Source organism: Thermobia domestica, chromosome 6, assembly GCF_964235325.1.
Source record: "Thermobia domestica chromosome 6, izTheDome1.hap1.1, whole genome shotgun sequence".
Lineage (NCBI taxonomy): Eukaryota > Metazoa > Arthropoda > Insecta > Zygentoma > Lepismatidae > Thermobia > Thermobia domestica.
In genome coordinates this window covers 273850022-273863887 of record NC_137459.1, presented here as the reverse complement: position 1 = coordinate 273863887, position 13866 = coordinate 273850022, and the positions used below count along the sequence as shown (strand labels likewise).

The window sequence follows — 13866 nt, the reverse complement described above, 5'->3', positions numbered from 1 at the left end:
TACAATGCCAGTGCGTCAATCTTTGTCGATGTTCTACAGAGACCGATATATCATATAGATGATGGCTTCTCTTGTGTCATAGTGCTTCCCATGAAGTGGTTCCTTCATTTAGTCGAAAAAGTAGTCACAAAATCTCTGAAGAAATTGTTGTGCACTACGCCTACATCCCCTAAAATCTTAATCCACACACGTTGCTCGTCTCTCCGAAATTCATTGTTATGGCTCTTGCACTTCCCTCCTCTACTTTGCGACACTGCTACCTTGACTGAATAAGACACAGTTGTTACGACTCATCAAACTTAATCGACTCACATTCCCTTATCAGTTACGGAACTCTTGTAGTGCTAAGACACAGCCTTCTGACGTGAGAACAACGTTGCCATTACTTTATATAAAGCTTGTGTGTTTTATTTTCCTAGAACTCCATTCTACAATATTATTTCTCGAGGGTAATGTTCTGAGTAATGTATCCAATATGTTAATAATAATAATAATAATTTTTATTGCATACTGGAAATTAAAGACAGAACTGCCCACTTACAATTTCAATACAACTAACATGCAATAACAAATAATAATAATAATAATAATAATAATAATAATAATAATAATAATAACAATAATAAATTGTGAAGGTAACTTTGCAGAGTTTCTGTATTAAATCAAGCATGCACTTTAAGTCTTTTTTAAGGAGGGGAAGGAACTAGACAACACTAAATCAAGCTTTTGCAAGAATATAGGACTCATTTCAGAATTATAATTACAGTATACAGAATATTGGCAGTATACAGAATTCGTATATTGGTAACTCTCCCGTTAGTTACAATTAACCCGTAAATATAATTTACCACTCTATAAGTCATGGTTTACTTCGACATATTTCAATAAAATAAAACGAAACAATGTGTTTGTGTTTACGAATTTCCGAAATATATACGTATATATTCTTTTATCTCTCTCAAATTCGATAGCGCCCTTGAGAATTCTGTCATAACTGTTGATACTCACAGCTTAACAGATGCATAGGTTACTGGTGTAACTGACTCTAGCAGAATGTACTATTTGCCAATATTTTCAACAAAAATGTTTCTTTTGACTGATCTACGGTTTATATTTCATATAAAGAACAAGATGAAAGCGCTATGTGGAATTACATACAAGAACCACTCCTTAAATTTTGCTATACGAGAAATATAATAGCAACAATTAACACGACTTGTTTACAGGTATCATAAAACTCCAGACAAGAAGAAATCCAAGTGCAACCCCCCATTGTTTAGGTGCAAGCCAGTTCTTTCACGTACAAAGTGAGGGTCTTTCATTGTTGAGACGAAGTTGTCACAAAAAACATCTTGTGCCATGATCTTCTACAACTTTTGTGTTGGTTTGAGAAACAAAGGTTGCCATAAGCTGTTAATAATTATTAGATTTCGGGAATGACACTTAGGACTATACGGCAACTTTTAAACTGTTCAAGGAATTTCAAAGGAGATTTCTGCGTCTCTGGAATATGAACTCAGTGAATGTTATGTAACAATGCCGCATGTGTAGTTGTTCTGCAAGATATGGTCTCCAGAGGCCCAATATGGTAGTAGGAGAGGTCTTACGTATTGGATCCGTCAGTGTACACAATTTTACACAAATGATTAAAATCGAAAATTGTTTCGCGATGGATATCCCTACCCCATTAAATTGCCAAATTTAAAATACTCTGGGTCAGAATTGCTCGTAAAACCTGAACCGAGATGAACATATTTCGAAGATCGCTCTTGGTGGTGAACCAATATATAATTATAAGATTTCCCAAGTCCTTAAAAAATTAGTGTGTAAAGATGACCCAATACAAAACAGTTGTGAATAGACAACCAGCAATGAAGAAATTTACGCACGCTATACTTCTCCCGTAGAATTATCCAAGACCAGATGTCAGGCATAAAATTAATTGATATAGAACAATACGTTAACCAAAAGTTCTTGCATCTCTGAAAATTGGAAGTTTGCGCCTCTATCATAAGGCATTTTTCTTTCACGCAAAGTGAACATTTTTTGTACAGATAAGTATGTTAAAACGATTTCGTCAGCAACATTCGTTTGATTTGACTAAGTGTAACTTTTGATTATTATTTTAACCTTGGAAAGCATTTGAGAGAATGATAGTTTCACTAAGAAGACACGAAAACTGCAATAATACTTTTTAGTGGCTCTAGGAGTTTGACTTCAGGAAAAATAGAACACATAGCACAATGTTGAAGGTATAGAAGGAAGAAATTAGACTTTACTCGTATTGAAAAGCTTTTGGAGTTGTCTATCTCAATTTCAATTAAATTAACACGACAATACAATTTAAGGTAATATAGTAACGTTATGTGCAATACTGTGCGCAACAGAGTAACACCTTGGCTTAGTTAATGAAATCCCATCGAAGACTATATTTTCTTTAACAAGAGTTAGCATGTAATATGTACCTTTCTCATTTATTTTTTACTTCTATCATCTATTATTCAGCCGTTTGTTAAGGAATTCCCAGTATTGTAGTTAAAACATCGTGCATATAATTTGTTCATTCAGTGGAATGTTTAATCAAAAGTTTTGAATTAACAAATCTTCTTCTATCGGAAGATAAACGTGTTTCTAAATTTTCTCTGATACTGCACGAAGAGCAGAGTCCTAAAAATTATGGATTGCTTATAATCACGTGTCCTGTTTCCATGTTGCGATTTCTGCTGAATTCTCTGTGCTCTATAAAAATCAAGATACTCGATACATGTAATCTTTTAAAACTGCTCACAGTTCATTACTTCCAAATTATATAATGATACTATTGAATACAATAAAATTTTAATTAAACTTTAATTTAGTATTCTATTTACTTCATTCATCGGTTTGTGTTCCTGCGTGCCAGCTTTGTAGGAAAATTAGTTCTACCTACAATGGTTAAAGTAATTCTCAATTGAATGTTTCGTAATATTTTTTACTAAATCTATTTTTCACTCCGTAGTATATGAGAATACATAAAATTAGAATATAATATAATGGATAATTTCATTATCTAAAACACTCCCTTAGTTTGATTGTTTTCAATTTCCAAACAATAATGGAATTCTACTTATTTCTGAGTGGGTTTTCTTTTCCTTTTTAATAACTCAAATTAATATATAAATATTTTTTTTTTCATATAATGAAAATGTCTTAACTGCGATATATGAATCTGATGTTAGTATTTTTTCTCTTAAAATATTCTTTACGATGGAACTAGTTGCTTTCTAGTAGACTGCTGACTCATTACTTTGTTTACACTTATTATATACTTAAAAATATATGTAGATAAGAAAAAAGACGTGCTTACCTCTTACAAGTGTGCCCGTATTCGATCTGGTCGTCTTCGGGGAAGAAGGTGTTGAAGCAACGGGCATTGGAGGTGGTGGAGGAGGTAGAGAACTTGAGCTTTGATTGCGTCCTTCCTTCCTTCCTGAAGGTTTGCTACTTTTCACCGGCAGACCATCTTCATCAGAGCTTAATTCAGACTCGTCATGTTGGTTGGCTTCTAAGGGTTCAGAAAATGTCATAGGTCGCTTTTGATCTAAAGGCTAAGTGTTTAATTGAACGAGCAAAGAATAAGGTCATATATAAAATATGTACCAACTAAGTTTTGTAATGCAACGTGTGTGGGAGAAAAAAGAAATGTTTCTTAAAGAACATACAGACAAAGCATGAAAGAAATTATTACGGTGTCTTGATAATAAATTGGTTTTGAAATGTGGAATTAATGTAAGAGAATTTTCTTAAATAAGCGATTATTGATATGCTAGAATTAGTATGAAAGATAAGACAAAGGCTCAGGTATCATTCGTACTGACTCAATAAGTGTAGATCAAGTTTCAAAAATGGAAAAGTGATCATAGATTTCTTTTTATGAAATTTGTAATATCACAAAATAAAACAGGTATTTGAAGCATTTAAAAACTGCGTAGCCATATTTGTAAATTTATGAAGCTACTTAAAAATTTAAATTGCACAGTGATTCAAGTAAGTCACAATTTAAGATACTCATAATAATCTTTCCTCAATCAAAGCTTATTGCTTCTGAACGAAGCACACCTGACTTTAGTGAAACAATAGAAAATTGGCAATTGCAAATAGGATAAAATTATGTGAAGTAATTAGTAAGCAACACAAGTTAGACCATGATTCTACGATGATTCTCTTGTATAGGTGGGATCAAGTGGAAAACATCTGTAGATCGTCTAATACAACAATTTTATGTACCTACAGTTTACACACACACACACACACTATTAGTTATATATATATATATATATATATATATATATATATATATATATATATATAGATAGATAGATAGATAGATAGATAGATAGATAGAGATATTCATTCCTCACACAACCTTACACGTTTTCGCCCTGAAATTTTATTTATTGATTAACTTGAATATAAACTTAAGTTGGCGTACTTTTTTTAAATACTCATATGTAAGATTAATAACAAAGAAATTTATTTTCTTACCAGCTGAAATGCCCGTTCTCGCACAGGGGAAGTATATTTATAGGAGATAGGTGACTCACTAAAAATTGATTTGTGACTATTTGATAAGTTTAGTGCTTTTATGTATGAAGTGCACGGTTATGCAAGAATGGAAAATTTGGTGAACGGAAATTCAGTTAAAAAGAAAAGCAACAATAATGCCACTAAATTCAAATGAAGAAAATTGTAGTGAAAGGAAAGTCTGGTTTGTATTTAATGTTGTTTTCATTTTACTTCCTACTGAAGTAAGTTATTACAATACTTGCTTATAAACTACATTTGTTATCTTATTGTTTGGTGAGTAGATATATAAGTAGACTTGTCCTTTGATCGAGAAAGCTTTCACTTATGTTTTAAACATATCACTGACATACAGTTAACTGTTTGGCAATTTCACTTCGATCTTATATTTTAAAAGTTTCACTGGCATATATTTATAGAATTTGTTTTCCAATTTATAGAAAGTAATTCATATCCTATAAACGTATTTTCCTTGTGCGAAGAACGGGCATTTTAGGTACTTTGTAATAATTCTGAAACCATCATTGTATTTTCAACTGTGTCTGTAGACATTATGTCTTCTTTCAAACTAACTTGTAAATAAATGTAATGGCTCCGACTCCGGTCCATCGTTGCCTGTTAACTTTTTTGTGCTATTTGAGCACATTAGTGCCAATGAGCATTAAGTAATTTGAAGATGAAACTGACATGTATTTAACTTTCTGTCAATGTACCTCCCAGAAAAGTTGTTTCTCACTAATCTATAATTTTAGGTAATTGTGCTTCTGAAGAAGTAATTCTTACCGTAATTCTGAAGCACGTTTCTTTGTGAAAATAGTATCGCTACTCTATATAGATTCTTATTGTGTTGGCGCATGGTGATACTCAACCTGGAACAGGTAAATTTCAAGGGTGCCACAGAGATAATTGTGTTTAGATATGGAAGGCAGTCTTTAGTAGATGTAGTAGTAGTAGTACAATAGTAAAAGTAGTAATTTGTAGTAATAGTAGTAGCAGTAGTAATAGTAGAACAAATAGTGGTGTTAGTAGTAGTAGTAGTAGTAAGTAGTGGTAGTAGTAGTACAAATAGTAGTAGTAGCTCGGATTCGGTTAGGTTAGGTTAAGGTAGGTTCTGTTGTCTGGCTCCCATCTTCTAGACATAACTCCAACATTTTCCTTTCAAAACATTAAGTAGGTTGAGAAAAAAAATGAGCATAATGATAATGATACCTGTAAACTTTAATAAAAATGACCCGTATTCTTAATATGTACCTTCCTTGTGGTGCATATTCTAGAACATTTCCTAATCTATAGGAAAATAATATAACATGCTGGCACATTGTACAACAATTTCGAACATTCTGGAACATTCTAGAACATCCTGGTTCAACATTGAAATTGAAAATAAAGAAACGCACGCATTGTCGTGAAAATTTAACTTTTTTTTTTTTTATAGCACAGTAGCACCGCTGCTAGGGCGTTTTCTTCCTCTAGGACCCTTGCTGGTCCAAACCGAAACCTTCTTCATGGATGGGAGATACAGGGCTACAATACCATAAAACTCCCATGGGGCTCCGGGATTTGATTTCGGAGCCTTTGTGGCACGCACGAACAAACCACACTTACTTGTATTATATATATTGATTTCACTAATAAACTGAATTCAGAAATAACAGCATTATCTTTATTTTCAATGCAGTTCCAGATTTAGCAGCATTATCCAGCACAAGCAAAAGGTTGCAAAAGCAAAGCGTAGGAACAGCAATAACAGATGAAGACAAGCGGATTTTCTAAGCGTATAAACAAATCTCTATATGTAAGCAATGGAAACATATAAAAGTTAGCGATTTCACTTTCTAAAACTACGGACGATTGAATTGTTTGAAAATGAAAACCTCTCATAATGTGGTAAAACAGCATACGTAAATTTTGTACCCATGAACTAATTGACCATAATGTTACGCTAATAATAATGTTATTTTAACGTTGTCCTTGTATTAATTCAGTAATACAAGTATCAATTAGTTTGAGGCCAACTAAATCCTATTGCCATTAGGGCCCTTGATTCGAGTGCAAAGACACCTATTACTTAATTTAGGATAGCGAGTTGTTAGGTGAAATATAACCGGAACGATCTTAAACGGAACATTCGTACTTTTAATATTAAATTTCAGAAAATATAAAAAATTATAATTTCTAATATAGAGAGATTATTTTTTCTCTTACATATTATATCAATATTATACATATTATACATATATTGACATGCATACATCGAAACATCAACAACCACAACAAGAAAGGAAACAAGAAAAAATATGATTACCTGTATATATGCGTATTTATTAGAGTATTCTCAATTAAAAAGAAATGAAACAGAACAAATGCGCACATTTTCACAGTTCATGTACAGTAAGAACAGCTAATGAAGTATACTGAACTTACTTTATGACATTTTTTTTACTTACACGTTACCAACATTTTGTTACTTACACTTTTCCGCTTTGGATGGGGAAAAAGAGGAAGGACGAATATTCCAGATAAGTTTTAATCCACAGTTGTTAACCAATTGCTGAAATGGTAAGTGGAGAGGACTCCCCAATAAAAGGAATAGCAGCTTCCAAAGATCTCCACTCATGTCATAGTAAAAAATTATCCAATAATTATATTTTTGTCGCTTAAACGCAGACTTAGTATCGTATTTTACAATAACATATCGCATATATTGAATTGCGCACTTAATCGTATAATTGGCAAGGACAAGCAAGAGGTCTGTCATGAAGGAGTACAGTCCATGTACCTTTTACAAATTGAAAAAGGTTAGAACAACGCAACAAAGTTAATCAATCTTGATGCGCACTGGGTCTGGTTTCTCATGGTTCTCAGAGTTGTCGCTTTGTCTTGCGACGGGAAAGTCCGGACATTGTAGGTATATATATAATGTTTCTGAACCGACAAATAAAACTGCATTAATATGTATTAATATACAAAATTGCATTTAGTTGTTGCAGTGTGTCCTTGTAATACTGGATTTGACAAATATCTTGCTTTGGGTGAGATTGACGTTATACAGTTGCTCCCATGGTCTTACTATCATAACTTCCTACCAAGTTGTATAAATAATGTAAAAGTTGACTAAATGTTCATGTATTGAAAGTATAAGAAAAACAGTTCAGAAGATGAGAATGCATATGGCGATTGTGAATTAGTTATCATCAGTCTTGCGATTTATAGACTTGTATTCTGTACTGTACAAGAAATGTCACTATTTTAGGTTTTCAATAAAAAATTTCTTTTCCTCTGATATCACGGTTATCGACATACAACTCAATTGCACACCTGGGTGTCTCAGAATGTTTATCTTATATTCGTATATATTCGTTGCAAAGAAGTAATGAAAGAAAGAAAATAACGATCACTATTTCTGCGCATTTTAGCTTCTTACAGGAATATACATATAATATTGTCAAAATATAGAATTGTATAGTTCTGGTCAAAATAAAGTTTGTAGCCGCTCCGATCGGTTACAGACCGGAAACAGCAATTAGAACTAGATTATTGTTCTGCTGAAAGACAGTACTCGAAGTAGGAAATTGTAGCAAAAGTAGGTTTCAGCTTGAGGAGGGGAGAAAAAAAGAAAGAAAAAGCTGATACATGAAAAATATGTTGTAAGGTACAAGAATGCTTAGCGCGAATTCCACTACGTAGGTACTCCTATGCGCAATAAAAATTGCGCGTATACTGTAACTCAAGAATTTTCGCATTTATTCCATTTTCCTTATGTTTATGGGTAAAATCCAGTTATCAGTAAGTGGAGATAATAGAAAGCAATCCATCTAAGGAGATATTTCCAAAAAATAATAAAATGATAAAACTATAAGCAAAAAACAAAACAATGCTCGGTTTTGTGTATACTGGCAATCATGCTTTCGAGGGATTGTTTGCAGTAGCAGAGCACGATTGCGGAGGGAATTCAGTAGGGGAGTCGGGAAGTTGGACCACGGAACTGGATAGTGGAGTAAAACGTTGCATTTATTGGTTTAAAACTAGTGTGTAGATTGTCTGCCAAATAGCTTATGTAACCAAGATGTACGGAAATATAGAAACAAACAGGAAATCTCTTGCCTTGAGGTTGGAGGTGACATGCGCTACGGATATTAGCATTTATTTGTTAAGAAAAAGTAGTTTCCGTGGTTAGGTGGGTAGTGTGGTGGATTAGTAGTTCTTACACTTTTTTGACACTAGATCGAATCCCATCCCATTTTTTTTTTTTTTTTTTTTTTTTTTTTTTTTTACAAAACATTAATTTTGATTTTAATAAGAACCGAAGCAATATAATAAGGATATAACATTGCTGGAATGACGTATTTATCCAGGATTAGAGTACTATTGGTAATAGCTATTGTTTTCAGTTCATGATGTTGTATACTTCTTCTCTCATCGAAAAAGAACAATTTTGTCTCCAACATGTTTATAAACCCGTTTACTTTGAACAAACTGCATTATAGCACAAATAAAATCAAACATATTTTCGAGAGAAATGTAACTAAGGAAAACTGTCTGTTACGTATATCACATAACAAAAATAGCACGAAGGCAATGAGTGTATCGTTCTAATATATTAAAGTTAAAAACAGAACGGAAACTAAATGTTGATACTATTTAAAATTGTTCTTTAATTCCACCTGGTGTCAACGGCATTATGGTATGTTCTTAGAATTATAAAAAGACAACAACACATTGCCCAAAGTTTGGAATCTGACTCCAAGTAAACCGATTATAAAAGAACCTCAAAAGGGTAAAAGCAAGTTTATTAAAAAGTGTTTGAGTTTCGGAGGGGGACAGCCCCCAGGACCTCACGCTAGATACGTCCATGATTCAGTGCACTGCATTTATTTGTTATAAAATATGATTATTAGATGCGTAATATGTAAAATTATATCATAGTTTTACTTTTAATAGGTCTTTTCTTAACACATCCATATTATCCGGCGTTCTGCCTGCCTGTTTTATGTCGGATAGCAAAACTCTACTGTACTTCCAAAGATAGCATATACATGAACTAGAATTGTATCGTTCTAGAACAGGCAGTGTGAAATGCTTATATTAAAAGGCTGGAATAAAAAAGCGTAAGTACTGTTTTCGTAGCGTGAGAACAAATTAAAAACAATTCAATATATTTCCTAGGTATCAGATTATCATCATCTTTGTCGATGTGTATTCCTTTTTAAACATAGTTTTAAAAGTCATACCATTCGCAATATTCCTAAGGAAATCGAAAGAAAAACTCCTATGTACCTCTTGTGACAAAGCGGCTTAAATGCACGGTCCGAAACAGATTCCCACGTTAAGGTATAGATAGAGTTCCCATATTTCAAAAATGCAAATCCGGGATGCTACTAAATTACGAGAATTTTTGAAATGCTTGAAATGAAAAGAAGTGCTAAATACTAATTTACGTTCCTCCATTAGATAAGAGTTGTTCAAGTATTACGTTATCACATTTTTATTCATTTCACTAGACCTTCTCCCTTGTTAAGCAAACGTAAGCAGATAATTTATTCCCTCCCCCTGGTAAGCAAAATTGCGTTTTTTTCCCCTTAAGATCTGTTGTGTTTCGTGAAATAGCAGCAGGCATTTCCTGATTACTTAACCATCTAAATGAATGTTTTCACTTAGAGCCATCCTGTCGATTCGCGTTGCCTAGGACTAAAATAAATTAAGGGTCAATACTGAAGATGAGACTTCCATATCAAACATGAAGAGACACGTGTATCGGAGATCTTTCTTTGTTCGAACTTTGATTTTTTCAAATCCATGATGGGAAATTATATTATGAGTACAATTTTCGAAATTAATAGTATTCAACCGTAAAAATATCTTACAAAACGATGGTTTATTGCAAAATACTTTGACTTAAAGAATACATTACAAGTAATAAACTTGTTACTTTTCCTGAAGAGTCTAAGTCTTGAATGAGACGGAGGCTCTCGAGCGTAATGCTTGGAGCGATTGCCTCACTTTTTTCTACCTTCCCGTGGGGCAGCCTTGATTCGACTTGATCCTAAACAGATTATTCAGAAGTCGAAGTCGGAAGATGTTCCCCATTTTTTCCAAAACACTCTTGGTCGATTACAATCTGTCTCACTTGTGAGGAGACAACCCCATGCTGTAAGCGTCGGTGGACCACCGATAGGCAACTAGCGACATGTCGCCAAAAATTGGCGGCCTCGCAGCGACGATCGGCGGTGGCCCCACTTCCGTTTTGAAAATTATACCACCAGCGGCAGAGAAGCGACGGAACGCCAACGAACCACAAAATTATTCCCCCAATATACGTTAAATCGCCTATATGTGTAATTTGTTTGCATTAAGGTGTCTAAAAACATTTTTTAAAAAGTGAAAAAAATATATTTGGTCTAGGAATTAATTCGTGCGGGTGGACAATAGATGGCGCAACGAACGGAGCGTCCCACAGTTCCGTGTATCCACACATGTGTTGCAAACCCCTGTCATCGCGTATCGTTCGTAGTATAGGGCAGTGGATTAAAGCGTCAACAACACCAGTTTGTAGTTAAGTGAACATGGCGCAATTTGTGCCTGATAAAGTGTTTTTGCGGGGTGTCCTGCTGCATTACTTTAACATGCAGAAAAGTGCGACTGAAAGTCATCGTATTTGGGTGGAAGTGTATGGTGACCATGCTCTAGCTGAGCGAACGTGTCAGAAGTGGTTTGCACGGTTTAGAAGTGGTGATTTCGGCTTGGCAGACCAAGAGCGAGCTGGACAGCCAAAAAAATTTCAAGACGAAGAATTGACAGCATTGCTCGAGCAGGATTCGTGTCAAACGCAGGAACAACTTGCAGCAGCATTAGGCGTTGATCAAACAACAGTCTCCAAACGCTTGAAAGCCATGGGAATGATTCAAAAGATGTCACATTGGGTTCCACATGAATTGAAAGACAGAGACGTTGAAAGACGAAAAACCATTTGCGAATTGCTGCTTCAACGACAGAGCAGAAAGGGGTTTCTGCATCGAATTATTACGGGTGATGAGAAGTGGATCCATTACGAGAACCCTAAACGAAAAAAGGCCTGGGTGAAACCAGGTGAACCAGGTCCATCACAACCAAAACGAGATATTCACTGTGCAAAGGTTATGCTGTGCATATGGTGGGATATGAAAGGTGTGGTGTACTATGAGCTGCTGCAACCGGGTGAAACTATGAATGGAGAACGTTATCGACGACAATTAATGCGTTTGAAGCAAGCTCTGGCCAGAACACGACCAGAATGGGAGAACAGACATGATAAACTTATTGTTCAACATGATAAAGCTCGCCCACATGTCGCAAAACCGGTCAAAACCTATTTAGAAAATGTCGGATGGGAAGTTTTACCCCACCCGCCGTATTCACCAGACGTTGCTCCTTCGGACTACTACTTGTTCGATTGCATGAACAACGATTTGATTGGACAGCGGTTTACTTCTTCAGAAGATATCGAAACATGGGTCTCTGACTGGATCGCTTCCAAGGATGAGGACTTCTTTCGCCACGGAATCCGTACATTGCCTGACAGATGGGCGAAAGTGGTGGCTAGCGATGGACAATATTTTTCTTAAGGTATTTATGTATTTTGTGTTTGTACTACAGCTTCAATGTGTGCGTACCAACCGCACGAATTAATTCCTAGACCAAATAGTACCCCGAGCTGGGTGCGAACCACCAACCTTAGGATTACTAGTTGTGTGTTCTTCCGAAATCGCCACCAAGGCGATGAAGAAAACAGCTAATAGAGTGATAAATCGTTGAAGTCTTTTTAGTATTGCTAATCAGTGCTCCTTTAACCGTGTATATTCGACGATAACTGTTTGGAATCAGATCAAATGCACTCGCCATGTAATTTTATAACAAAATGGCAAGCGTTTATTTACTTTTTTCATAGTTCTCCCATATTCACTTGCAGGTGATCGGCGACAGTTGCCATCTAAATTCATACAATCATACGCACCAATCAAGATTTTTCACTTCATGAAGTAAAGGCAGGAGTTACTCTTGACCCCCGGAGCTCAAGTATTGTCCTTATAATGACAATTCGTCAGGGAAAAATAATATATAATAATAACCGCATGCACATGACTGGCGATAGTTCATGTTAGTCCCTTCGCGATTCTCCGCGACAAATCGAAGAAGCGCATACCAAAATGAAGTCCTCGTTGTTATGTGGGGGTAACTTCAATACCACGGACTCTAGATATCTGCTTCGACTCGACGAATCCCTGCCACTAGTGGCACACTAGCGGCAATCTTTCGACGCGTCGCTATATCGACGATCGCCATTTACCGCCAAGTGGGCTACTAGGTGTTGGCGACGTTTACGGCATGGGGAAGCTAATAAACAAACAAAAACAAATAAATAAATTTAAAGCCTTATAAAAATTTTTTCCCAAAATTTAAAATACATCTAGCAAAATCATTTGTTTGTATTCCAGAACTGTAAATTCACCTTCATTCATAATTTACTTCTATCGTAGTTTTGATATGAGAATGATATGCCTGAAACTGTAATACATTTGTCAAAACTACATTTAATATTCGACAATTCTGTGCATCTTTTCCTTATATCTGTCCGTCCCTGAGTTAACTTTTCTAAAATGGAAAAAGAATAACACAGGAATTATTCAGCTTAAGTTTGTGCTTCTTAGTCCGTCCCTTCAAGTAGTTTTTGTACAGAATGAGGTGTGGAGCAGTGGAAAGATGCGAGGACTAAAGGTCAATGGTTCGAATCCGCTCGTAGAAATTTTTAAAACTTTTCTTTTAGTTAGCATTATTTAGAATAACGGATTCATGTTAATTTGTGTTTTAATTTACCATTTTGGAATTTAAAATGTAGCCCTTAAAAGAGCTGATTTATTGTTCCAAGGAGATTAGTAGGAAGTCCAACGCCCTTTTGCATCAATTACGGCTTGAAGACGTCGTGGCATGCTTTCTATAAGCCTTCTGATGTAATTATAGCTTTCTGCTAAGTCTTCCCAAGCCTTCTCTACTAATTCCCACAAACTGTCTTGTGGTTGGAGGCGGTGAGGGCCACGTATCTCTCATTATTATCTTTATCTCAGACCACACGTTCTCAACTGGGTTCATATATCAGCCCCTCTGGGAGGCCACTCTAAGACGACAAGGTGTGCTTCACCAGAAAGCCATCCTTGAACCAATCGAGACGTGTGGATTGGAGATCTATTATGTTGGAAATGGATTGCTCTATCTGGATAGAGGAAGAGAACAGCTGGCAGCATTACTTCCTGAAGGATGTGTAAATACTGC

The 13866-nt window shown here is 35.2% G+C and overlaps 1 protein-coding gene across 4 annotated transcripts in view; it reads right to left on the bottom strand.

Moving 5' to 3' along the window:
* The window catches only part of LOC145688497 (epidermal growth factor receptor kinase substrate 8-like), a 379489-nt gene that overhangs the window by 33106 nt on the left and 332517 nt on the right, over positions 1-13866 (bottom strand). For all 4 annotated transcript variants that reach the window (XM_081762831.1, XM_081762832.1, XM_081762833.1 and 1 more), the window contains one exon: positions 3347-3544. In XM_081762831.1, the coding sequence (XP_081618957.1) occupies positions 3347-3544 (198 nt within the window). The remainder of the gene's footprint in view (positions 1-3346; positions 3545-13866) is intronic.